Raw genomic sequence first — 27,813 nt, 5'->3', positions numbered from 1 at the left:
CAAAAATTATAACCGCTAGCTGGGGCCGGTGTCGAGATATTTAAGAAACAAACAAACAGACTTTTTTATTTTATATATACATATATATATAAATATATATATAAAAGGCATGTTCGTATGTGGGTCCACTAAAGACCAAAAAACTAATGGACCGATTTACGCGCGGGCAAAAGGGAAAAAGGTGAAAAGATAAAAGGGGAAAAGTTAGAAAGAGAAAAGGGGAAAACAGGAAAGGGTAAAAAGGAAAATGGGAGAGGGTGAAAGGGAGAAGTTGGAAAGGGTGAAGGGGAAGGAGAATAAGTGAAAGGTAAAATTTGTGAAGTTCAGTTTTTTAATTTTTTTATCAAATTTTCAGTTGTGTTCATTTAAACTCTCTCTCTCTCTCTCTCTCTCTCTCTCTCTCTATATATATATATATATATATATATATATATATATAGCAATAGCGAAGCATTGCCGGGTCTGCTAGTATACTTATAAACACAGATACATATAAATGTGTGTTCTATTTTTTTTTTTTTTTTATTATTTATAATTTAACGAGACAGACTCAGTAAATCTTAAAATTTTATTTTGCAAAGAGAAAATAACAGCTTACTCAGAATTTTCACCCATTACAACATATTTCTTTAAGTCTGCCAATGACGAATATAGAGTTAGAAAGATATTGTTTAAATTATTTATGTGTAGTCCTGCACACTATTAATTAATTTCCATTTTTAACCAACTGTAGGATAATTGACCAATTGTATTCGCTGTTTAGAGGGGAATTTTTTTAGTAAGTAAAAATGCCAAGCATACCTAGGATTCTAAATGTGGTAGTGAGGTATTGACAATAGAAAAAGCAAAAGAGAAAGAATAAACTCTTTGAAACTAGTATCACAGGATGATGTTGAATTTAAGTGGGTTGAAAAGTTAGAAAAATTTACAGTATTCTATATTACTATATTGTTTTTTATATACTTTATCCCCGTCGTGGCTTCACCCGCGCTATATAGATTACTTGCGTTTCCCGTCACGATCAGGGGATGTTTAGCTGGTCAGAGCGAGCGAAGCGAGCTCTTCCTGTCTAGCCTGCTCTGCACCCTGAATCCCTCTGTATTGATTAAGCTCATGCTTGTGAGAATAATAATGGTAAATACAATAAAATAATGATATAGCCTGTTCAGTTGATAAAAACGATGAATGTATTGTAATATCTTCAGAGCAGTAGTTTGGTCAATAATTGGTTTTTAGATTTCCCGTCGCGGCTTCGTTCGCGAAATACATAATCATAATTACAAACTATATTTTTGGAAAAATATAGTTAAAAGAAGAGACAGACTTATAGGCCACATACTAAGGCATCCTGGAATAGTCGCTTTAATATTGGAAGGACAGGTAGAAGGGAAAAATTGTGTAGGCAGGCCACGTTTGGAATATGTAAAACAAATTGTTAGGGATGTAGGATGTAGAGGGTATACTGAAATGAAACGACTAGCACTAGATAGGGAATCTTGGAGAGCTGCATCAAACCAGTCAAATGACTGAAGACAAAAAAAAAAATTACAAACATAAATTACGATCACAATGTTACCAAATGATAAAGATTGACAATATATGGATAGCATAAAACAGTAAAAATCTAAAAAACAATCTCTTTTTTACCCCTTAAAATATTAAACTTAGATATTTATCTGAATAGTACTGCAAACCCAAATTTACTGAATCTCTCTTTTATTACAATCGGAAATGGGGAAAGTTTGCAATAATTGTTCGATATATTTGTACTTTTCTTCATCCCTTTCAAGCCAAATTTCAAAAAAAAATCTAAAAATTTGATTTTAGATATTCATATGAAGCTTGCACATACCAAAAATCAATTTTATATCTTCATTTGTTACAGAGAAATTCAAAAAATAATAAAATAATTTTAAAAAATTTAATGTTAACCCATTTTAACTCTTTAAACTTGCAATTTCAAAAAATCCTTTATAAGTGTCCACTTACACTGTAAAAAGATCGTGTATACAAATTTTTATCAATTTATCTTCAGTATAGTTTTTGCTGGGTGTTGATAATGAATCACTCACGACATGTTCTTTTCTATATACAGATATTGAAAATTTACTCGTAATAAGTGATTTTATCATACAAGGTTTTTCTAATTTACTAATAGATCAAATGAGCTAAAAATAATAATTGTACAGGAAGTCAGCGATGGATTATATGAAATGGATAATTATTTATAATTGAAAATAATAAGATGAAATACGAGAGTAAGTCAATTATTATCCGCAATTTAGTTATATTTTTGTTTATGTTGGGGTAGTACTGTCGTGTTGCGTAGATGACCCATGCCTGGTTTAATTGTTATGTCTGTGCAGGTTTGATACTGCTAGGTTAGTTCCATTATCGGCCGTTAACGATGGCTGCTCCGTTTTCTGTTTGCACCAAAGAAGAGCAACGTTCAGCGATCTGTGGTCGAAAGGTGTGTCAGAGGTCGAAATTCATCGAAGACTTTCGGTACAGTACGGGAACAGTGTGTTGCCGCAACGGAGTGTCTACGAATGGATTGAAAAATTAAAAAACGGTTGCACAAATGTTACGCACGATGAAGGAGCCGGACGACCGTTTACCGCCATAAATGAGGAAAATATTGAGCATGCACGTGACATGGTTTTCTTAGACAGACGAGTAACTATTGATGAAGTGGCACATCGTCTGCAAATTAGTCACCGTTATGCCTATGAAATCATTCACAACAGACTTGGGTTTTATATGGGTCCCAAAACAACTCGCACAGTTGCATAAACGAACGCGCTTGGACATCTGCCAAAAGCATTTGGATCGCTATGGCCAACGGGACATATTCTCAGACAGAATCATCACTGGTGACGGAACATGGATCCATCATTACGAGCTGGAGAGTAAACGGCAGAGTATGGAATGGAATCATCCAAATTTGCCCTGCAAAAATAATGTTCAAGACCCAACCGTCCGCAGGAAAACTGATGCTTACGGTTTTTTGGGACTCACAAGGCCCAGTACTGGAACATTATGAGGAAAGAAGCACGACAATAAACAGTGCGCGTTACAGTGAGGTGCTTACTGCCAAGCTGAAGGCTGAAATTCGAAGCAAACGCCGAGTACTGCTGTCGAAAGGTGTTGTTTTGTTCCACGACAATACCCGTCCACATACTGCTTCCCACACTGCTGAAACGCTCCAGAAACTCGACTTTGAAGTACCGGCTCATCCTCCGTTTAGTCCCGATCTTGCACCTTCTGACTACCACTTGTTTCGTCCACTCAAAGAGGTATTCAGGGGCCGTCGATTTGCCTCGGACGAAACAGTGAAAGAAGCGGTCCATTCCTGGCTCACAGCTCAACTGAAAACCTTCTTTTATGAGAGCATCAGGAAGCTTGTGCAACGATGGACCAAGCGCGTTGAAATGCAATGAAAAATGATGTACATGTAAGTTTCTTATTTGTATTACAATAAAATTTATAACTACATTGCGGATAAGAAATGACGTTAAAAGATTAACAGTAAGGAATGGAAAATAACATCAAACCAGTTCTGATGACTCTGAAATTAAAAAAAATAACATTTATTATTTCGCAGTATTTTTTTTTCTGAATTTTTATGGGCATCGACTACTAAGGTCATTAGCCCTCGTCACATTCTTTAAAAGAAATTATTATCTCCATCAGGATCGTCATATGTAAGGGTGTAAAGGGCCCTTACATATTATTTAAAAACACAAACTTAACAATAAACATTAAGATATAAAAGACAAGGACAATCACAAACACTTACGGGGTGTAAAGGGCCCCGATATTAAAATTTGAGATAAGGTTCTCAAAAGACCATGAAATTAAAATTAAAATTAAACTTATCAATACCATTTCTTTCTTTCTTTATATATATATATATATAAACTACCGCCTAGAGTATCTTTTACCACAGCTTTAAACTTTCATTTTATAGACTTTTAAGAAGTCCACTGGCGTGTAGAAATGCAACTATATTTTCTTCATTTCCATTATCCAGATCAGCACTAATATTATTTGTAAGACGGAACCTCTTTCTGAGGTCCTCATATATGGTACACTCTTCTATTAGATGCTTGATTGTCAGTGTTTTATTACAAACACCGCACATTGGTCTCACTTCGCCGGTTAACAAATATAAATTTGTTAATCGCGTGTGACCGATTCTAAGTCTGGGCACAGCTACTTGTTCACGGCGAGTCAACTTAAAGTCGCTTTTCCATTTATAAGGAGAAGTTTTTACTGAGTTTAATTTTGTATTTAAACTCCTCCATTCAGCGTTCCACTTGTTTCTTACTATGTTTGTTTGACGGTTTTTAACATCTGCCACTCTTACAGGAAATGCATCCAAATCATCGCAGACTGTTGCCTTTCTGGCAGCTTCGTCTGCGATTTCATTACCTGTAATAACAGCATGCCCCGGAGTCCATACAAATACGCATCGCTGTCCTCGTTGTTTTAGAACGTATAAAATGGACAGGATGTTTGCAATTAGGACATCCTTAATGTTCTTGTTCCGAATTGCGACAAGTGCACTTAATGAATCTGAACATATTAGTACTCTCTCTTCGCAATAGTGTTCAGTGTAGCGAAGAGCTTGCTGAATTGCAGTGAGTTCTGCCGTGTAGACACTGGCCACATCTGGCAGTTTCCAAAAGTGGGCTTCTTCATTTACATATATTGAGCATCCAACACCATGTTCGGTTTTAGAACCGTCAGTATAAATTCTAATATGTTCTTCGTAGCTACTGACGGTTGCCAAAAATTCCTGCTGGATGATCACTGCTGATTTCTTTTTTATTTCTCCTTCAGAGAGATCCAAACTTGTATTTACCGCTGGCAAGAGCCATGGCGGCATTTCTCTAGTAGAAATTGCCAATGTATCTGGAATGGCAATTTCATATTTATTTCTTAATTCGTGGTACCTAATTCCGGCTGGTCTGGAATAGGTAGCACGATGTTCATATACTGCAGCCATAGGATATATCTTAACAAAAGGATCTCTCTTCTATAATGTAGTGGCATTATTCCGGCTTCAGACATCAGACTAGCCGCCGGACTTGTGCGGAAAGCACCGGTTGCATATCTTATTCCGCTATTATGAACTACGTCTAACTTTTTTAAATGCGACTTTCTAGCGGATGAATATACGATACATCCGTAGTCTAGTTTAGATTGAACCAATGCTTTATACAATCTCAATAATGTCTCTTTGTCTGAGCCCCAATTTAAGTTCGATAGACATTTTATAATGTTTAGGGCTCTTTTGCATCTATCACTCAAGTCCTGTATATGTAATCTCCATGTAAGGGATTTATCCAATACTAGTCCTAAATATCTTACGCTGTCTTTATATTGTATTGGATTATCATCAATTGTCAACGCAGGACTTTGATGAGGAATTCTCTTCGCAGTATTAATATTATACAAGTGTCCACAAAATATAAATATATAATCATTATATAATACACACATACAATTTTTAATATGATTAATTATTACAAATTTAGTAATTAATAATTTAATTAAAATCTAATTGATAAATAGTGCTGTATTTTACAATCTTGTGATATATTGCATTATATTAACTCGTTTAAGTCTACTTTATTATATAATATTACAAACGATAAACTAATAATCAATCAGTCAAGTATTATAAATATGAAACACCAGTTATTAATGATAATTAGTGATTACTGTAATAAGTTAAATAATTTACCGCTAATTAGGTTTATTTTCTTTTGTTACAAAGCAACTGGATCTTTTTAACTTTCACTTTTTATATTAGGTAGTACAAAAATTTACAAGTTGACCTTTGTTTATGCTCATTTTTTATATAAATTCAATGTCAAGGAATTAGAAATTTTCAGGAAGCTGTGGTGAATATCATTAATAAATCGTTTGCGAGCGTGAGTGTACGTGACGTGGTGTGTGTGTGTGTGTGTGTGTGTGTGTGTGTGTGTATGTGTTATTTATTGTAAATTTATACAAACTCTGTTTATTTTTTTTAATCATCAGTTATTTTTACTGGTTTAATAGTAAAATTTTATTTTCTTTCTCTTCTGGGCTTTTATTAATTATAGTATCCTGCATCCTCAGTTAGCTATTTTAATAATACAGTATTTGTCTTCCTCTTCAGTTTTTACCCTTTACATGTTCTTCTGTTTTCCAATTAATTAAACTTTTATGTTTTACTATACAGAGTGTATCACAAAGTTCTTCCCGGACTTTCATAATTATTATCCGACTTCATAACTGTTATTCCGGTACTTTCATAACTATTCTATCCGTGAAAATAATGGAAAAAATTCATATAAACATATATTCTAAAGAGTTTTGTTTGCGAGTTACAGCTAGTGAAAAGCTTTGCTCGAATGTCAGCCACCCCGGTGAAATGAGGTCGTACTGAAATTTTTAGGAAATTAATAAGGAACAGAATTTTTTTTTCTTTTTAATCTTCTTCGGCTCTACTGTTAGGTATTCAGAGGATGTAATTAATGACATTTTTGTAACGTGTGAAAATGCCATTCCTGACAATACTTCCTTTACTTCTTACAAGGAAATAAAAATCTGACTAATAATTGTATATGTAAAAACGCGTAGAATATACTAAATGTATATGAAAAACGAAGAATAAATAGTTCAACAAGGTTCTTTTTCTTTTCTTATTGGCATTTTTTCAGAATGCAGTAAGTTAGTCAGCTATATGAAATGTAATATATTCCTACATTTTATATTGTAGTCGGGTGCTTGTGTAAGCCACATGAGATGGTGACTTTAATTGCCTCCAGTTTGTTAAGATTAAGTCTTGGGATCGTGCATGATGTTGCTGCACTCGGCTAATCAAATTATTTCGAGGTACTCTCATGTCGACATGGAAAAGTAATTGGTTTTTTTTAGCTCATTTTTTTACTATTTTGGTCTACACTTCATAGGGAGAAATATTATGAATATAACATTTGGAATATATGATGCAACATTATTTTACAAAGATATTTGCCAAATAAGGGGAATTTCCGTCAGACTTCAAAAAAAGTGTTATAGTCATGATACCAAAGAAAGCAGGGGCAGATAAATGTGAAGAATACAGAACAATTAGTTTAACTAGTCATGCATCAAAAATCTTAACTAGAATTCTATACAGAAGAATTGAGAGGAGAGTGGAAGAAGTGTTAGGAGAAGACCAATTTGGTTTCAGGAAAAGTATAGGGACAAGGGAAGCAATTTTAGGCCTCAGATTAATAGTAGAAGGAAGATTAAAGGAAAACAAACCAACATACTTGGCGTTTATAGACCTAGAAAAGGCATTCGATAACGTAGACTGGAATTAAATGTTCAGCATTTAAAAAAAATTAGGGTTCAAATACAGAGATAATTGCTAACATGTACAGGAACCAAACAGCAACAGTAATAATTGAAGAACATAAGAAAGAAGCCGTAATAAGAAAGGGAATCCGACAAGGGTGTTCCCTATCTCCGTTACTTTTTAATCTTTACATGGAACTAGCAGTTAATGATGTTGAAGAACAATTTAGATTCGGAGTAACAGTACAAGGTGAAAAGATAAAGATGCTACGGTTTCCTGATGATATAGTAATTCTAGACGAGAGTAAAAAGGATTTAGAAGAAACAATTAACGGCATAGATGAAGTCCTACGCAAGAACTATCGCATGAAAATAAACAAGAACAAAACAAAAGTAATGAAATGTAGTAGAAATAACATAGATGGACCACTGAATGTGAAAATAGGAGGAGAAAAGATTATGGAGGTAGAAGAATTTTGTTATTTGGGAAGTAGAATTACTAAAGATGGACGAAGCAGGAGCGATATAAAATGCCGAATAGCACAACCTAAACGAGCCTTCAGTAAGAAATATAATTTGTTTACATCAAAAATTAATTTAAACGTCAGGAAAAGATTTTTGAAAGTATATGTTTGGAGCGTCACTTTATATGGAAGTGAAACTTAGACGATCGGAGTACCTGAGAAGAAAAGCTTAGAAGCTTTTGAAATGCGGTGCTATAGGAGAATGTTAAAAATCAGACGGGTGGATAAAGTGACAAATGAAGAGGTATTGCGGCAAATAGATGAAGAAAGAAGCATTTGGAAAAATATACTTAAAAGAAGAGACAGACTTATAGGCCACATACTAAGGCATCCTGGAATAGTCGCTTTAATATTGGAAGGACAGGTAGAAGGAAAAAATTGTGTAGGCAGGCCACGTTTGGAATATGTAAAACAAATTGTTAGGGATGTAGGATGTAGAGGGTATACTGAAATGAAACGACTAGCACTAGATAGGGAATCTTGGAGAGCTGCATCAAACCAGTCAAATGACTGAAGACAAAAAAAAAAATTTGGATCTTACAAGGGACATCGGCTCGAATCAGACTTCATCTCCTTTTTTTTAACTTTTTTTCTAATTTAAATATATTGATTTATTAATAATTATTAACCTTTGATTGTAAAAAAAAATGCACGATAAATAATAATTCAATAATAACAACAAAAAAAAAATATGAAAAATTATCAGAAGTTATTAAATTTAATAGGCGTACAAGTAAGTCATTTGGTGACTAGATCAGATTTTTTTTTATATAAACAACTTATAAATCTTCGATGTAAATGCATTAACCGCCCTCTTTCTAATAAAAATAGTAACATTTACCAAAAATTAAAAAAAAATTATACTTTGATAAATTTTTATCGCACAGGTATAATAAAAACTCTTCATAAAATATAGTTTCAGAAAAAAATTCTCTTTTCGATCAAAATAATTTTTTTAAAGTTAAATAATGTAGACAATTTTAGCTTTATAATCTAATTTAAATTGGTGGACTGTGGGGTTTTAGACTAATCGGATTCTTAAGCAATAAAACTTCTGAAAAAGAATCGAGAACTAGAATACTTTAAAATTAATGAAGATTTAAAAAAAAAATAATAATTTTATAGTGATATAAAATTAACCAAAGTAGTTTTTATATCTTTACAAGACAACAGATAATAAGTTACATGTTATAATAATTGCTTAATGAATATTAAATATTACTGCATACAATAATGATAAATAGAAAAGTTGAATAACATTGTGTATGTTTACAACTAACATTAAAATTATATTATATCTTCCTTTTTTATTACTGCCGCTTCTTTATAATAAAATGTATTCTCTTTTACCAGATTGTCTATAAATAGTAATAGAGAAAGTTAAAAATGTTTCCTATATTTTGTAAATTAGTTACTCTTTTATTTATGAAATACTTTTATAAAATTAAAAAGCAAAAAGATTATTTCTAGTTGACCTTCTGCATGACTTATGATAAAATATTAAGTCTATATTTAAAAAAACAATATTAAAATAAATAAATACAACAACACTCAACTAGAACAGAACAAAGTAGAAGATAAATTCTGGATTTTATCTTCGGGTATGGTAACCCGTGCGACCGGAGGCGTGGCTTCCCTCCGCCGGTAGCGGTCCTGATCGTGACTTGGTAATGCCACGCGAGACACCTTGATAGGACCGGCTGGGGATGCGGGGTTTGTCCCCGACTCTTGCGCGGACCGGAATGAGGTTACGTTCCCTTTGTTAGGTGACCTAATTTGGTCGATTTATTTGGGGGTAGGTCTGAATTTCTATGTTGCGTAAGCAAAATTTTGATTGCTATGAGTCTAGCACTGATTTAACTTTAAACTCGTTCATTTTCTGAGGCATTCACAGTCACGAACGGTGCTGTCAAATCTAGATTAGGCGCGGGGTTCGCGCTTCTGCCTTTTCGGTTAGTTAGTTTGAGGGAATAATGTTAGGTTGGATGTGAAGATGTCCGTTTGAATCCTACGTGAAGGCGAAATTTGATATGTATTTTACTGATGCAAATGTTTGCAGAGGCATTTACGTCGGTGGCATCCCGACTGAGGCCTGGCTAATGACTGTGAGATGTAATCAGTTAGAGGGTCTAAAGACGATCTCCGATACAGCCCCTCAGGGCTTGAAACGGACGGGGTGGTGTGCCGACCGGTAACTTCACATGGTGGGTGTCTTCCCCCTACGTGGTTGGGATGTCTGTTTTTCATAATATGAATTAATTTAATTAATTTTAATTATATCCTTAGTATAGGATATACTAAGGATATTATTCTTCAGATAGTCTGAATTTTAAGAAATTAAATTTTAACGCATATTTTTAAGAATTTCTTAAAATAAAAATACATTTGTCATAACTTAACTGCATTATTCTTATAATTATATAAAAATCAGTTCTATTGAATGATTGATAATATAATTTTTTTATTTTTTTTTATTGTAATTTATGATCAAAGGGTTATAATGAAGATCTCTTAACGGTTATTTTTTTAACGGATTAATCTTTTTTACTGTTTGTTTCCAATTTTTGTCAAATCAGTTGAAAGGTATTTGATTAAAGATTATTGCTTTCTTTATATTTAGAAAAAATACAGTATTTGTTTTACCAACTAAGTTTCCACATCTTTAAACATTGGTTAATACGCCCTGTTTGTTTTATCTATCTGCCATGACATAGACAGAGATCTTTCCTACGAGTTTACGGTTGATGGAATACAAGATCTACAAAAAATATTTGTTCTGTTTAAAAGAACATGTTGTTAAAAAAAATTTCGCGTAAAAATGAATCGGATGGTAAATAAAGAATTATTTTTGTAAAGCTATATTATACATTTGTTTACATCCGGGTACCAACTCCCAGCAAAGTTACGTCTACGAGTTTTTGTGATTAAACTAAGCTGAAATTTAAACAAATGCCACTGTAGTTGTTCGAAACAACTAGGATGTCGAATAAAGATTCTTGAAAAAGGAATCTAAAAAAAAACCATCAAAAATATTGGTAGATGGTATAGTAGTATGAAGAAACGGGTTAACTTCAGGAAGTGATTTAAGGGATTAAATAGTAAAAACGTTTCTGTAAAACATATATCTTTAAACTCTTAATTCCTACATGATTTTTTTTTTTGGAATTCATATTTCAAAATTGGATTTAATAAATATTCAACTAATTTTTATAAGTATTTAATCCAAAATTTTCTATGAATTGAATAAGTTGTCGTGGAATTTTTGATATTATAAAAATTTCAAAATGGCACCATTCAAATTTTTGCATACGAAAAATATTTATTTAATTATTAGTCAATAATTAATTATATTATTAACCTCTTATTATAAAAAGATTTTTACAATAAAAAATAATTCAATAATAATAATAAAAAAAGAAATTAAAAAATATCAAGTTATTAATAAAATAAGATTTTATGTACTTTTCATTTTAAAAAAATGTGTATATGTAATTTAATAGGAGTACAAGGAAGTCATGTGGTGTATATCAGATGTTTTTTTTTTTTTTTTGTTACAAGTGAATGTGCTCATACCAACACTCTTAACCGACTTCTAATTTTAATATCAGTTTGAAATCATGCTATATGTTATTACGCTGTAACAACCCACTAGTAAGCAATGATTACAAGATAAAAAGAAAAAATATTTTCAAATCATTCATGTATTATTTCATTATTAAAAAAAATCTACTTTTACGTTACAACTACAGTTAAAATAGTTTAATTCTTTTTTAGCAATTCAGATGCGACTAAGATGTATGTATAAAACTTGTATGTAAAAAATTATAATATATATTTCAAAATTATAAAAACTAATTTCTTAAAAAATTACCGTAAACTCAAATGTTAGATTTTTTCTCGGATATGTTTTGGTTAGTTGTGCTCAACAAAATATTTAGTGGTTCTTACATAATATTTATAGAAAAGAGGAAATGTTAAGGAATTTCTTTTTATACCTATTATTTATATTACAGATGTTTTATAAAATTATTCGCCATTTTTATAATATTACTATTATCATCTTCTGTAATGTCTGATAATATAGATTCATTGTTACCAACCTTCTATTGATAAATTTCATGCTCTATTGATCACTGATTAGTTTGTTGGTAGATTTTGGTAGTACATTTACGTCTATATTTCGATTAAATTCAAAATACTTGTACCGTTCATATTTATTACACTTAACCGTATTTTATATACAAATATAAATATGCACATCCATTTTTTTTTTTTTTTACTCTAAGGAAATATATCAGTTGGAGAATTCTATTCAACTAAATACCAACCGGCTGATGACGAGGAGAGGAATATGAATTTTTCGCTGGTTTATTTTGGCAAACCATAGTTGGCGAGTAATTTTTCCGAGGAACACACACACACACAGTTTAATCAAACTATGTAAAATAATAAATAATTACACAGGGCGTTTCATAATTTTCATAAGAGTTACAAAAATTCAGTACAAAAAAAGTATTTTACTTACCTAAATTAAAGTTATACGAGGTGATGCAGGGACTCAGTTTTTGTTAGAATCTATAAATGTTCAATATGTCCTCCTCTGGTGACACGGCACACATCAACACGAAAGTTTAGCTCTTGCCAAACTCGTTCTAACATGTAATTTCCGATAGAGTTGATCTCATTGATTATGCGATCCTTTAGCTCAGCGATCGTGCGGCATCGGTGGAATAAACACCTTATCTTTCACGTAACCCCAGAGAAAGAAATCACATGGCGTGAGATCTGATGAACTTGGTGGCCACACCATAATGTGTTGGTCTTCTTCAAACGCACGTCCTATCCAGCGCCGAGGTAATGTTGTGTTAAGGTACTGTCGAACCTCGTTATGAAAACGGGCAGGACAACCATCTTGCTAGAAAATGAAGTCGTTGAGTAGCTGAGGCATAAGCCATAATTGTAACATATCCAGGTATATCGTGCCGGTTACTGTCGTTTCCATCAAAAAAGAACAGTCCATTCACTGCCTCACTAGAGATCGCACAAAAAATGTTTACTTTCGGAGAATCCCGAATGTGTTCCACATAAGCGTGTGGGTTTTCAGTTCCCCAAACTCGCACGTCATGACGGTTTACTTTGCCGCTAATATGGAAAGTAGCTTCATCGCTGAAAATTATCTTGTTAAGATAACCTTCATCTAACAACATCTTTTCCTGTAACTGTAAACTAAAATCGAGCCTACGTGTTTTATCTCCATCAGAAAGACGCTGGATTAATTGAAGACGGTACGGTTTGCATAATAAACGTTTATGGAGAACTGTCCACATTGTTGTTTTCGGAATTCCTAATTCTCTGCCTGCAGCCGCAGTCGATTTTGACGGACTTCGAATGAAACTTACGCGCACACGTTCGACATTGACTTCTGAGGTTGATGGATGACCAATTGATTTTCGCTTGCACAAGCAACCGGTTTCACTGAATTGAATTGTCACTTGGTGGCTTCTTATGAAATTTCAACCGAAACGCACGTTCCACAGAAATTACTGACTTTGACAAGTGAAATTCTAACACACAAAACGATTTCTCGTGGCAGCCATTTTCTCTACTGTCGACGCCTAGCGAGCAAATGGTTTACTAACTGCCTAGTATATGTGGAAAAATATATTTAATATTTGAAGTACTCTTTTGTACAGTACTTGTTTTATTCTTATGAGTGAAATAGTGTTTTGTTAATGAATTTTCGAAACTCCGAAGAACATTATGAAACTCCCTTTAATTATAGTTATGTGAAATTTCGTTATTGTAGGTAGGATAATAATTAAGATTAGTTATTTTGGCTCTGTTGAAAGGACTACTTTTCTACTTTATTTGAAGAATTCATAAAGTTAAGGTTTTTTTAATAATTTATCTAACCATATTTTTAGTAATAGTAGAGATGCATTATTTCTTTTATTACTATGGTGCGAGCTACATTATTATTTTTTTTAAATATTTTCGTGATTATTTCTAATAAATTATTTTTTTACTATAATTTTATAGCCGTTTTTCATTCATAATTTATCTCTAGAATTCCGTTATTTTTATGGCTACACGTACAATAGAGTCTCATTTGCAGCGATTTTTAATGATTGGGGATAGAACATTGATTTTATCAATATTTGTTTAAAACTTCAGAAATGATATTCCGATTTTTAATGATTATTTTACTAAATTTTTGTCAGCTTTGAGGTGGTTTTAGGCGTAAATTTATTCTGATTATTTTATCATTAGGGGTAGAGCATAACACGAAATCTTATTTTACTGTGTCACTTTGTCACCGTAAATGTGCTTTAATATAAGTAACTAAAACATGTTTTTTTATAAAATTGGAATTTTGAAAAAAAACCGAATTTTGTTTTAATATTTCATTTAACAAAATCTGATAAAGTTTCGATATATATCAGCAACTTAACAGAAAATTCCATTGTCCTAGGATTTTCATAAGTAGGTGAGTGACGAAAGTCACTTTTTCACCGTAAATGTGCTTTAATATAAGTAACTAAAACATGTTTTTTATAAAATTGGAATTTTGAAAAAAAACCGAATTTTGTTTTAATATTTCATTTAACAAAATCTGATAAAGTTTCGATATATATCAGCAACTTAACAGAAAATTCCATTGTCCCATGATTTTCATAAGTAGGTGAGTGACGAATTTTTTTTGCGATTGATATTTTGTGTATTTGTGAACATAATTTAACTTACAATTATGAATAATTATTTACATGCATTTTCATGGTTATTTTTCTCTTCCGTACAAAACATAAGCAAAATAATTTTATATATTTTTTATTTATACTCGATACATCTATTATTTTATTATTTTACATGAAACTGCTTCTTCGCTTTGAAGAATGAACTTATTTGAATTAAAGAGCAATTTACATAACTGAACAATCTCAGCAATGTCTGCGGTATTTCTCTTCAGTTAAAATATACATCATAAGGCTGCCCCTTTTTTCCGAAAAGTAGAATGACGGTACTTGTTTGTTTAGAATGCACTTGAACAAAAAAAAACAATATTTGATTTGATATTTTAATTCATACGCTCAGGTTACATATTAAAAATAAATTTTTATATAACCTTCATAGAAACCTTTTTGAGATTTAAAATGAGGGTTCAGTTCCATGTTGAAAGACAATTTATGATAATTAACGGAATATTCTAGGGGAACAAGAATTACAGCAAATGGAATTTATACATAATTCGAAATAATTTTTACAGGAAGAATCTTTTTTTTTTTAATTTTAACAGATTTACTTCCAGATACCTGGAGGGCTGTACCTGGGAAGCCACCAGATAGTTCAGTTTGTGTATTTTAAAAATTTTCTATTTTAGAATATTTATTTATTAATTTGTTTGGTAAGTTTTAAGCAATTTTGGTTTTCTAGTTTGAAAATCTGGCATATACGTCTACGAATTTATTTTCTTTCTTTTTCCTGTTTAGCCTCCGGTAACTACCGTTTAGATAATTCTTCAGAGGATGAATGAGGATGATATGTATGAGTGTAAATGAAGTGTAGTCTTGTTCATTCTCAGTTCGACCATTCCTGAGATGTGTGGTTAATTGAAACCCAACCACCAAAGAACACCGGTATCCACGATCTATTATTCAAATCCGTGTAATAATAACTAGCTTTACTAGGACTTGAACGCTGTAACTCTCGACTTCCAAATCAGCTGATTTGGAAAGACGCGTTAACCACTTAGACCAACCCGGTGGGTTACGATTTTATTTTTGTGTGTGTGTGTGTCTCTCTCACTCCTCCCACCTCTCTCTCTCTCTCTCTCTCTCTCTCTCTCTCTCTCTCTCTGTGTGTGTGTGTGTGCGTGTGTGTGTGTTTTGATGCTACAGAGGGGCAGACGAACAAAAGTAAAAACTTACCGTACTGCAAAAAAAGAAAAACACTAAAAAATGATGACGATGATGAAAAAATAACACATTCTTTTCTCTGTGCTGAAAAATAATTTTTGGCTTAGTTAACATGATATTCACCTCGCGTAAACTAGTAAAATGTGAAGTATAAATTTCACCCGATGTGCTACAGCTATTTTTTTCTCATACAATTAATAATATTTATAGAGAATCATGAGAAAGTTAATTTATGATTTTATAATAACAATTCATTGTAAATTTACGAATTTACAATGTCATCGAAAACACCTCGAGAAACTGGAGAAATAATCAATATTAAAGTATTTCATGTTATTAGGAATTTAATATCGAACAATTAAAAAGTAATGAATTTATTTAGTTTGTACTGAACCTAGTAGTTAAAAAAACAACAAAAACTCTATAATTAAAACCATAAAATATCCGAAATTTTAGTGTAATTGGTATAAAAATTAATATAGAAACATTTACCTTCAATACATTAAAAAATTGTTTTTCTACAATATTTTAGCTACTTCTAAAAGTATGATATTAATTAGATATTAAAATAATATATTACGAATCTGCTATCTCATTAATGTTTTCCTAAAATTCATGCCACAGTATCTTCTAATTGTAAAATAAAAGGTACGTTAAATATTCTGTGCTTCTCCTAATAAAACCATGTCTATTCAAAGTTTAAAGTTTATATCCCCTCTACTTTACCTGGTTCCTTCATTCTTTTGTAAAAAATCTTTTACATATCCTCACAAAATGTATGTAACAAGATCAATGATAGCGTCTTCACTTCACTCCTCTTTATTAGTTAAACCATTCAGTCTCTTCATTCTTTATTTTCATAATCGTTTTCTGATTTAGATACGGTTCTTTAATTAATCTTCTTCTCTCCATTCTTTGGCTTCTTAATATTTTCATTAGTTTAGCCCAATTTATAAGGTCGAATGCTTTTCCTGTATTTATAAAACATATGCTTATTCCTTTACCTCTTTTTCTACATCTCTTAGAATAATTTTTATTAGTCCGTTCGCAATCCTTATCCTTTTTTTCCGAATCCATATCCAGGGGATCGATTCCTTCATTTTTTTACTCGATCTTCTTTTCATTATTTCAGAGGAATCTTTGCTGAATATAACATAATTATATTTGACTACGTCAAATAAAAGTAATTGACATTTCACTTCATACTCTGACATTTTAAATATACTCTTATATTTGAATACTACTCTTTGGAAGTTAAAATCATGTTATTTTGTTTTTTTTCTTAAGAAAGTCTTCCGGCCATGTCCCTGTGATGTAGGTGAATTTAAACTTTCTATTAAGATACAATTTCAGGCAATAAGTAACTAATATTATAGTGAAGCACATAATGATTAACTTCATAGATTTGCCGGCTTCCGTGGCGCGAGTGGTAGCGTTTCGGCTTCTCATCCGGAGGTTCCGGGTACGAATCCCGGTCAGGTATGGCATTTTCACACACGCTACAAATCGCTCATCTCATCGTCTGAAGCAATACCTAACAATGGACCCGGAGGTAAAATAAAAACTTGATAGATTGCAAATCTTAGATTTTTTATAAAATTTCTTTAAGAACTTTTGTACATATTTTTCTTTATATAAATTACTTAAAATATTTATACTTCTATTTTATTTTTCTAGGATGTCAGTTTTATCCTCCTGGAGAATATTTGAGATTTGTGAGAGTCTCGGAGAGTCTTCCCGTAGGGGGAGAAGTTCTTCAAGTAGAAGTTCATCCTCGACGCAATCTTACGATTCAGCCAGTTGACAAAGTAAGTACACTATTACTCTCTACACAAATCATGTAATAGAAATTAATATCGGTCATAGCATCATTTAAAAATACCAAATATGTCTTCAAATTCGATTCGTTAATTGTAAACCTACTCCCGTTAGATACATTATTCTTTAACTAGTAGAAATTTTGATATTATTCAAGAACTGTATTTTTTTTTAATTTTATTCTTACGTTTATCACTAAAATCTACCCTAAGAATCTATGAACCGTTAACACCTTTCTTTTTTTTTTTAAACTCCCCCAAGACGACCAGCCCACGCTAAAAAGCTTAACACAGTCGCCTCAGGGTTTCATGGCAGCGCATTACATTTTATATGTAATCAAATATATTTTTGTATTTTTTTTTTAAGACAAAAAAAAGTAAAAATATTTAGTTTTTTTCTGGATGAAAAACGCTTTCACGTTATCATCACCCGGTCACGATATATTTGCTGTAATAAATCTTGTAGAGGAGGTCAACTGACCCATAATACTTTTTCAGTTTTACTTTAATTACTCCATAATTTTTAAGGTAAAAACGCAATTTGATGAAGGGGTCAAATGGATCCAATTTTTTTTTTAGAAAAAATTTTGATTTCTTTTCCCAAGTGTGGGTCAGATTTGCTTCCTATAACCGGTCAGCCAAACAGTAAAAACATTATTGCACCACTTGCCGATCCCCGTGGTGGAGTGGTAGCGTCTCGGCCTTTCATCCGGAAGTCCCGGGTTCGAATACCGGTCAGACATGGTATTTTTGATAGGCTACAAATTCCATTTCCGTAACCCATACACAAACTTCAAGTTTATTTGGCAAATTCATCAAGTAAGAAAAAAAATATTTAATAATAATTTTAACAATTAGAATCAGAAAATTAAAATAGTAAAACAATTTAAATATCTAGGGGAAATAATAACTTATAATTTAAATGAAAAAGTGACATGGCAAAACAGGACAAATAAAATGATTAAATCCCAAAAATTAACTTGGTCAACATATAACAAAAAATGCCTTTTGAATAAAACAAAACTTAAACATTATAAAATTGTAGTTCAGCTAGAAGTCACCTACGGAAGCGAGACCCTTTTCAAAATCACTCAGAAAAACTGAATTGACAAAGTTCTGAAAATAGAGAGGAGAATTGTCAGACGTGTATCAATGAAAAACACCAAAAAGAAGGCCAATGGTGAATTGTGTCAAATGAGGTGGTGTATCGAGAAATAGAGCCTTTTACTGATACTATGCGGGAAAAAAAGAATCTCTTTCTTTGGTCATCTCTTAAGGACACCGGAAACAAGACTGTCAAGAAATATCGTTAAAAAGCTCTGGTTCCAAAAACTAGAAGTAGGATCAAAGAAATCAAAATAGAAATAGATCAAAGAAATTAGAGAAGATATGAAAGAATTGGGAGTTTCCCTGACTGACCTAAAGAATAATACTGGAAAAATTAAAAAGGTAAAAGACAAAAACATTAGATTTAAACAAAAGACAGACAAACGACAAAATACAACGATGAGGGTGTTTACAGATGAAGAAAAGAAAGCAAGATCTGAACGGATGAAGAAATACTGGGCAGCTCGGAAGAGTAAAATAACACGCTTTTCTCAGAAGAGATCTAACTAAAATTGACTTAAGTGGTCCCATGTTGGCCATAAAAGCATAATAATAATCATATTAACTTTTTTTTTTTTCAATTTAATAAAATTATTAACTCATGACAATAAATACTGTTTAATTTTTGGATTCAAAAAAGCCAAATAATAGTTAAAATATTTACAATTTTAAATCTGAACAAATTTTACTTAACTTAATTTTGTTGTATTATTTCTATTTTAAAAATTTGTGAATATAAAAATTGGGGAAATGGGAAAACGGAAAAAATATATATATTACAATAAATGAAATATTAATCTTAAAATTACTGGATTTACAATTATTTTTTTCTTATTAATTACATAAATTTAAATAAAAAAGTTTTGATAATGAAGGATTAATGCTTAGAAAATATTGCAGGTCAGTCAGTTTAGTGTAAAATGAGTCATTTGAGTGTACATTATTACAGTATTGGCGTGAGTACTGGGGAAAATTTTTATTTTAATAGACTACGTCTATTGACAATGTAATATCTGCATTTTCTAGTTACCAAATACTTTCTTTTTCACCTAAACAAATTTAGCTTAGCAGTTTTTTAATCATTTCTTATTTCTTTACATAATTATTCCTAACTGAAATAGGTACACTACTTAATAATGGTGGATAACTGGAAAACTGTTACTAAAAGAACACCAAAATTGGACGAAACAGTAAAAAAATCTTAACTTTTTGACAATTAAGATGTTTATTTTTGAATTTCTTGCAGATTTCATTTATGTATAAAGTTAAATTTACTTAAAAATTAGTAAAAAGAAAAGGTAAAAATGTGTAGTTTTCTTAAGTTTTTACAAGCCAGACTGTGAGTGAGTAATAAAATATCATATATTAGCAGTATGGAGAAATAGAATTATATCACCCTAATTTTTTACCTTTAGAGACAGTCTTACGATCTTTAGAAATTACTTTTGATAAAATTTCCTTAGTTAATCATAAAGGAAATGATAATTACTGAGATATGAATATCTACTAAATTTAAAATGCATTATTAATTATGTTTAAGGACATTACTGATCAGTAAATACATTAATACTGATTAATTATGATATTAGCTCACTTGACATGTTAAAAGAAAATTTTTTTTATTTGCAAGAAATGAATTAATCTAATTAATTGCTCTTGAAACAGAAGGGGTGCATACAGTCGGTATTATATGATAAACATTGACATAATTAATACTGTTTCTGATGATAAGGTGATTAACAAGTTGTTAACTGTGACATTCTAAACCGGTTTTTCCATTTATGGTAAGTGAAATTGTTAACCTATTTGTAACAGAAAACAAGTAAACTGACATCGTAATAAATAAATAAATATATATTATTTTTTATTGTTTAGGAAGTCGGAGGATATTCTTAAGAAACATATAATGTGTTGAATTTTCATTACTACTGCTTCTGATCTTTAAAAACATGTATGTGCTGCAAATTAAAACTAGAGGAATATAAAATAAAGAAAATTTCTAAAATGTTTTATAAGATCCTTTTGTTGAAAGAATGAACTTTTGTTGTGAATGTGCTATTTATTTTTTTGTAGAGCTATGTTGGATAATTTTGATTTTCAGTTGAAAATGTTTGAATAGAATAAATTTTAGAAGTGGCATAATGAATCAGTTTTAAAATCAGAAAAATAATTTTTTCACAAATTGCATTCATTTGTTTATCATATTATTTTTCCAAATTTGATGGAAAAATCTAAATTTTGAGGCAAAACCTATACCTGGTTTGGTATCTAAATAATAGATGATGTTGTCAGCAATTTCTGTATTAATAGAGTTAAGAAGTTTTTATATAAATATGGGTATAATAAATTTTTATGTAACAACTGCAATGTAAATTATTTGATAAATAGTTGAGAAGTGTATCTTGCTACTGAGTCCTCAAAAAGTGCTGAATTTTTATAGCTATCTAATTTTTATAATATTATCTTCTGTCATAATAGAAAAATTTATCTTCTGCAAGGCAGCAATTCTGAAGCTAAATGAAAAGTGTAATCATACATTTCAGTAAGCACTTGCTATACAAGATGCCTCCCAAAACTTTTATTCTTCCTCTACTGCTGTTCGTATTTACTCCATTCTTCAGTCGTAGTTTATGATATAGAAAATATGTGTACAAGAGAATGGGACGCATGCTGTTTAATGATTCCTATATGACTGAATTTGTGTAGCGAAATGTTATAATAATGCTTATATTTTTGATAACATAATATAAATTATTATAGAACTCATTGAACATTAGACAAAACATGATATTTTAAAATTGTTAAATATTAATGACTCATAAGGCCACTCATAGGGGTTGAGGTGCCCTGGGTCAGACAGCTAAGGCGCCTCCCCCTCCCACCACCATTGAAGAAGGAACTCTACAAGATTGATGGAATAGAAGTTTCATTTTTTGAAAACAGGTTTTAATATTTTTTTTAGTAAACACACACTGTGTTTACTAAAAAAAAATCTGTATCACTAAAAAACACTTTTTTAGTGATAAAGGTTGGATCCATCTAGATGGTTTTGTGAACAGTCAAAACTGTCGAATTTGGGCGGTTGAAAATCCTAACGCTTTACAAGATAAATCTTTGCATCCTGAAAAAATTGGTGTGTGGTGTACGATATCTCGTCATCGTATAGTCGGACCCATATTCTTCAAACAGACAGTAAATTGTGAAGTATACAGGAATATTGTCTGCCAATTTGTGTCCCTCCTGGAACCTCAAGAACGGTATTGCTGGTTCAGCAAGACGGCGCAACATGCCACACGTCTCGAGAAACCATGGATTTTCTGCAAGAGTTCTTTGATGATCGAATAATAAGCAAGGGCTTATGGTCTCCAAGGTCCCCAGATCTCACATCTCCTGACTATTTTTTGTGGGGCTATATTAAGTCCGAGGCCTTCAAAAACAATCCTCACACTATTGATGAACTTAAAGTCAATATTACAGACTTAATCACGAATATTTCCAATTTGACTCTTAAAAAGGTTTCTGCTAATATGCTGAAAAGAGTCCGTGTGTGTATAACCGCAAGGGGTGGGCATTTTTAGCATATTCTTTAACAATTATGTAAGTAATAGCTTTTTATTAAATCTCTTTTGTAAGTAACAAATACATTTTTTTATTCCATCTAAATTTCCCTTTCTTAAATTACATTTAAAATTGGGTAACAGGACTAAAAAATCACTCTGTATTAAATATATTAAATAATATGAAATATTTTAAACATAGTAATATTAAATATATTAAATATTTTTTAGATAAATTTAAACTGCAAAATTCAAGTGTCCTGGATGAATCCACGTATAGAAGAAAATGTGTTTACTTATTAAAAATGTTTAATTGTTTGTATTGTATACATTTTTTACAAGTATATTAAAGATAAATTATTTTATTTAATATCTTTGATCATATAAATGTTTAGAAATGTAAAGTGGTTAAAATAAAAGTGAATTATTCGGACAATAAAAAATAAATTAATGAAATTAAGTATAAAGTAAAATAATTTGAATATTAGAATAAAAAAGTAGTAAGTGAAATTAAAACAAAAGTAAATTACTAACCTGAAGTAGCAATTACAATGTTGAACTGTGCACAATACATTTTGAGAATTTGAATTAAAAAACATATTACAATATCAAGTTAGAAAATAGTTCCTGTTAACAAACAATATTTCTAAATTCTTAATGAGGGGATTCTATATTATGCAACTGTATACATAGACAGAAAATACATGGCTCTGATCCAACACAAATACATTTTGTGATGGTATTTGTTTCATTTTACATCTAAGGAATGGTTTGTCTTAGTTATGAAATTATTTGTGGTAATTTATGTAATAAAGGGATTGATTCTAATAAATTTAAAAAAAAGAAAAATAAACAGATGTGGAAATGCTATATTTCAAACTGGGTTGACTATGAAACTTTTTCTCTTTTGTGCTTTTTTTTTATCAGATAGTGATATTGTTTGAAATGTATTTGTATTTCAAAAATGAAAATTTTTGAAAAACAATATTTATCTTTTATTCTTATTTATAACTCTTTTCTTCATTTTCTTTTTTCTATGCTTTATTTATTTTAAGCAAGGGTTGTTAAGAAGCCCTTTTAACTTGAAATTTATAAAAGTATTTTTTTCTAAATAACACTATTAACAGTATTAACAGTATAACAGTATAACAGTAAAACAGTATTAACAGGATAAGAATAGTTTCCAACCTTATTGAAGGGGTGTGAAAAACATTATATTTATTGCTTCTCTCTTTATTTTTTGAATAAATTGTTCAGAACTTTCTTTTCTAAATAAGATTTTTCAGGGTGGGATAATTTCAACTTTTATCACTGAAGTAAGAGTAAAGGGTAAATTTTAAAATTCTGTTAAAAATAAATGTTTTGTTTAAATAACAGGAAATATTATATGCTTAGGTATTTTAATTATATTTCATGATCACTTCAGTGTGGGTTGAAATTGTGTTAATCTTGATTATTTGTTTACACTTTAAAAGATTTACATTATATTTTGATAAAATCTTTAGTAGGTTTTGAGATTAATTTTCAACTTTATCATAAAGAGTGGATAAAATTTTTAATACTATGCAAATCAAGGAAAGTTCAGCAATATTGTATTCTGATTTATAATCATTTATCAACAACCATATATATATATATATATATATACAACTTTTAAGAACTCCTGTTCTTCCTAATTACATGTACAAAAATTCACTTCCAAATGGCTTATAATAACAACAAACAGATTTATTGTGTTCATGTTTTTGTTAATTCATCACGTAGATACCCCCACATTCAGGGACTTATTCTACTATGACGCAAGATTTTGTAAATCCTTGTCAAAGAAATCCTCTTTTGAAGTACTTGCTTAATCCCTGCATGAATTCCTGACCATTTTCAAAATTCTTATTAGTCTGCTGAACCTTTATTTTTAGCAGATGGTAGTCATGTAGTGTCAAATTCAAAATGTTGTAGAGTAGTAGTAAAGTTTTACCTACTGAACTATTTCTGGAACCAGTAGAGCAAGGTCATCTTTTATCATTCAAAACAGTATCTTTTATGATCACTTCACACTGTATATATTAATTTGTCTTTAAAGGTACTTCAGTATCAGTAGTATACCTACTGCGTCTGTCAGTGTGCATGTGCATATGCATGTGTTATAATGATTTTTAATTCACTTTTATTTACAGGTAGACGATATTGCATTCTTTAAATATAGAGCTCTTAATCGTACAGTTGTATCGATTAAACTAGCTAAGTCATTAGAGGACCTCGTTGATCGCCCTTCACCTCAAAATGTGCTCAAATTTCGACTTGTCTGTGATTATATAGATGGAGATGACACGGTCAGTATATCACATTTTATTATTATTTACAAAATAACATGAATATTTATTTTTTATTTCGTTATTAATGTTATGAAATTACATTTAGTAGGATAATTCAACTGCATAACTTTGAAAGCATACTTGTACATATTTGTTAAAAGGGCTTTGAAAATCTGTCTTAAAATGAAATATTACAAAAAATCTCTTATAAAATTTTGTACACAATGTACTACATAACATATATATTATTTTGTAAAACATTATTTTCTCAGATAGAGTGGGTCACTAATAAGTTCTTAACAAATATGTTTAATCAGATGTAGGAACTCAAAATATTCTTGAGGGAGCTAATCTTTAATGATAAGTTAATATTTTATGTTAGGAAAAGTAAAATGAATACTGTTGTTATCTGGACCAGTGAATAACCAAGTGAATCTGTGGAGGTTGTAACAGTCAAAAGTATGGCTTGTTGTGCTCTTTAGAAACTAAACCTGTTGTAAAGCAACATAATTTAGAAAAATTAATTTCTAAAGCAATTTTAGAAAAATTTAATTCTGAATAAACACAAATATGAATAAGAAAAATACTGTTCCTTCCAGCAATTCTTTTCACAACCACCAGGATATGTAAGATGAGACTTCTTGATACCTGTTTTCTGTGTTGGTGGGGATTGGTTGATATGGTCACCCCTATTCCCCAATACAATATGCTTAGACATTATTTATTTGTGGGATTTTATTAATATTGAATGTATATTCTGCTTATACTTGTCAATCTTGATGATTTCAAAAGTTGAATCTATGTCTCATCAGCATAAGAGACTACAGCTACACTGAATCAAATTTGCATAGAAATCGATTTCAGGTTGCCACCTGCTGTATCAGTGAGGCATTCATATTCACCCAACCACAATAGCTTTTTTTTTTTAATAACTTGCTCTGTTTTGGTACAGAATGATACCTCAATCAACAATTTATGTATTCTTACAAAATGTTCTCTTCAGTTTCAAAGATTTAAAGGCCTTTTTGAATCATTTTCTCTTTTCCTTATTAAAATATGTTTTTTTGTTTAAAGTTAGTTTTGTATTTATTCTTTATTTGTATTTGTCTCTAAGATAATTAAGTTTTTCCTTTAATTTTTCCTCTTATAAGCTGAGAAAATTATACATTTTTTTTTTTTTTTTTTTACTGTATATAATATTGAAAAAGAGTTTTATTTTTACAAGAAGATAAAGTTAAAAATCATTGAATTAGAACAGTAATCTTTTTATGATAAATTAAGGTATTGTTGGAAAATGAATTGCTGCTGCTATTAAAATTTTGAGTGATTAGCATGCAAATATCCAACTTTGCTGCTCAGATGAATCAAAACATTTTACTTCTTTTTGTGTATGTATGCATGTGTCTATGTATAGAGAGCATTTATTAAAACCATTTCAAGGATTCAAGGCATGGTCTCTCATATCAAAATCAAGAAAAAAATTTTATCAACATGTCCGGAAACGCTTGATTATTATTCATAGTTAATAAATAAAAAAAAGTTATGGACTTTCCATATTAAGACTGCATTTTCTTTTAAATCAAAGAAGTTTAGTTACAATTTATTTTATAATATTTCAATGCAATTTATGATTCCTACAAATGAACCTACAATTACATAGAAGTATCTAAAGTAAATTACTAAATATATTTAATTATCATTATATGAAAATTAGATCAAAATTATCTGGGCTTACATTATATTGCATCCATTAATTATGAATATGTTTTAAGAGTTTATTGTTTATCAAAGTCAAGATCTCCATTATCCAAGTTTCCATTACCTGAGTTGATTGCCATCCCTTGCAAATTTCTTCTGTTAAGAGAATCTCTACTGTACTGTACATTTAGAACTACATTAAATGTGACATGACTTATATGGCAGAATATTGGCATGTGGGAAATGTTGGTAATCTTAAGAAATAGGTACCAATAGTTGCAGAGTAGCATGCTGCTGAATTCTTCTTGGTATTCTGTAAATCAGTGTCTTACCTTTTTAGTCTCATATGTAGCTCTTAGCATCAGAATAGTCATATGTTATGTTTGGAATTATGTAAACAAACATTCCACCCAGTTATTGATAGGCTATACCCTTAAGTACTCTGAAAATATAAGTAAAGATCTATGCTAAACAGTTATCAAAATAAAATTAAAAACAAGAAAATATTTAAAAACTGTTTACTAACAATTTTACTTAAAATTTAAAACTCAATTGAGTGATTTCCAGTCACTGTGATTGTTTATCCAGTGCTGAATGTATTCTTATTATATTAGCAATATTGTGAGCATCAATTCCAATTAAATAATAGAGATGTGTCAAAGAGGTGGTTCCACTTTAACATCATATGTTTTTATGAATTTGTTTTAAAAGGTTTTTACAACAGGACACACAATAAATTAAAAAAAAATGTAATAATTACAAATTAGTATGTACCAAGAGCACTCATCAGTAGATAACTGTGAATGACAGCAAACAATCAGTGCTCTTCCCAACCAGGTGCCATTTGTACCTTTTGTACCAGGTGCCATTTTGAAACTGAAAATTTATAAAAATTCATTACACATTGTTGTTTGCCTAATAGCAAGAAATTTTAAGGCAAACTTTCATAAAAACCTGTTTGACTATAAGTCCAACACAAACAAACAGATGACATACAAAAAGTTTGAGTTAAAAACATTATCTTGTTTCACTCTATCAGTTACTTTTTAGTTATTTTTGTTACAATTAATAATGTAAAATTGTTTTGTATTTTCCAGATAACTTCCTACCTCTCAGTAACAGTATATGTTGAAGATGTAAATGATCACCATCCTGTATTCATAGATGCACCTTACCATGTCATAGTTGATGAATTAACACCTATAGGTAAAGATTTTTATAATAAACTATTTATGTATATACCTTGATGCTGAATGGCAAAAGGGGACAGAAAATGAAGGAAAATCTTTATATAATATAATTAAAAAAGAATATAAATATTCTTTTATTTTATTTACATAAGTTCACATAAAACTATGTTTAGTTATAATTATGTAGAATTGTCATATTCTATCTATAATCTTGCTGTAAGTTTTTAGAAACTATTTAATACTAGCTATGCAGTCAGCTTCACCTGGTTCCTTAAAGGAGGAGAATAATCTTTATCAAAATTTTCTGATGAAACTCAGATAAAATTTAACCAAGACCATATTAATCTCTTTCAGTAG

General features: G+C 30.5%; 1 protein-coding gene across 1 annotated transcript in view; it reads left to right on the top strand.

Annotated features, from left to right (window-relative positions):
- Cad89D (cadherin 89D) overlaps window positions 1-27,813 on the top strand; it is a 188,970-nt gene that overhangs the window by 84,930 nt on the left and 76,227 nt on the right. Inside the window, exons 2-4 of the mRNA XM_075355037.1 lie at window positions 17,453-17,583; window positions 24,431-24,586; window positions 27,364-27,472. Of these exons, the coding sequence (XP_075211152.1) occupies window positions 17,453-17,583; window positions 24,431-24,586; window positions 27,364-27,472 (396 nt within the window). The remainder of the gene's footprint in view (window positions 1-17,452; window positions 17,584-24,430; window positions 24,587-27,363; window positions 27,473-27,813) is intronic.

Source organism: Lycorma delicatula, chromosome 1, assembly GCF_047948215.1.
Source record: "Lycorma delicatula isolate Av1 chromosome 1, ASM4794821v1, whole genome shotgun sequence".
Classification (NCBI taxonomy): Eukaryota; Metazoa; Arthropoda; class Insecta; order Hemiptera; family Fulgoridae; genus Lycorma; species Lycorma delicatula.
Note: the sequence above shows the minus strand (reverse complement) of the source record. Positions and strands in the feature narration are given on the sequence as shown.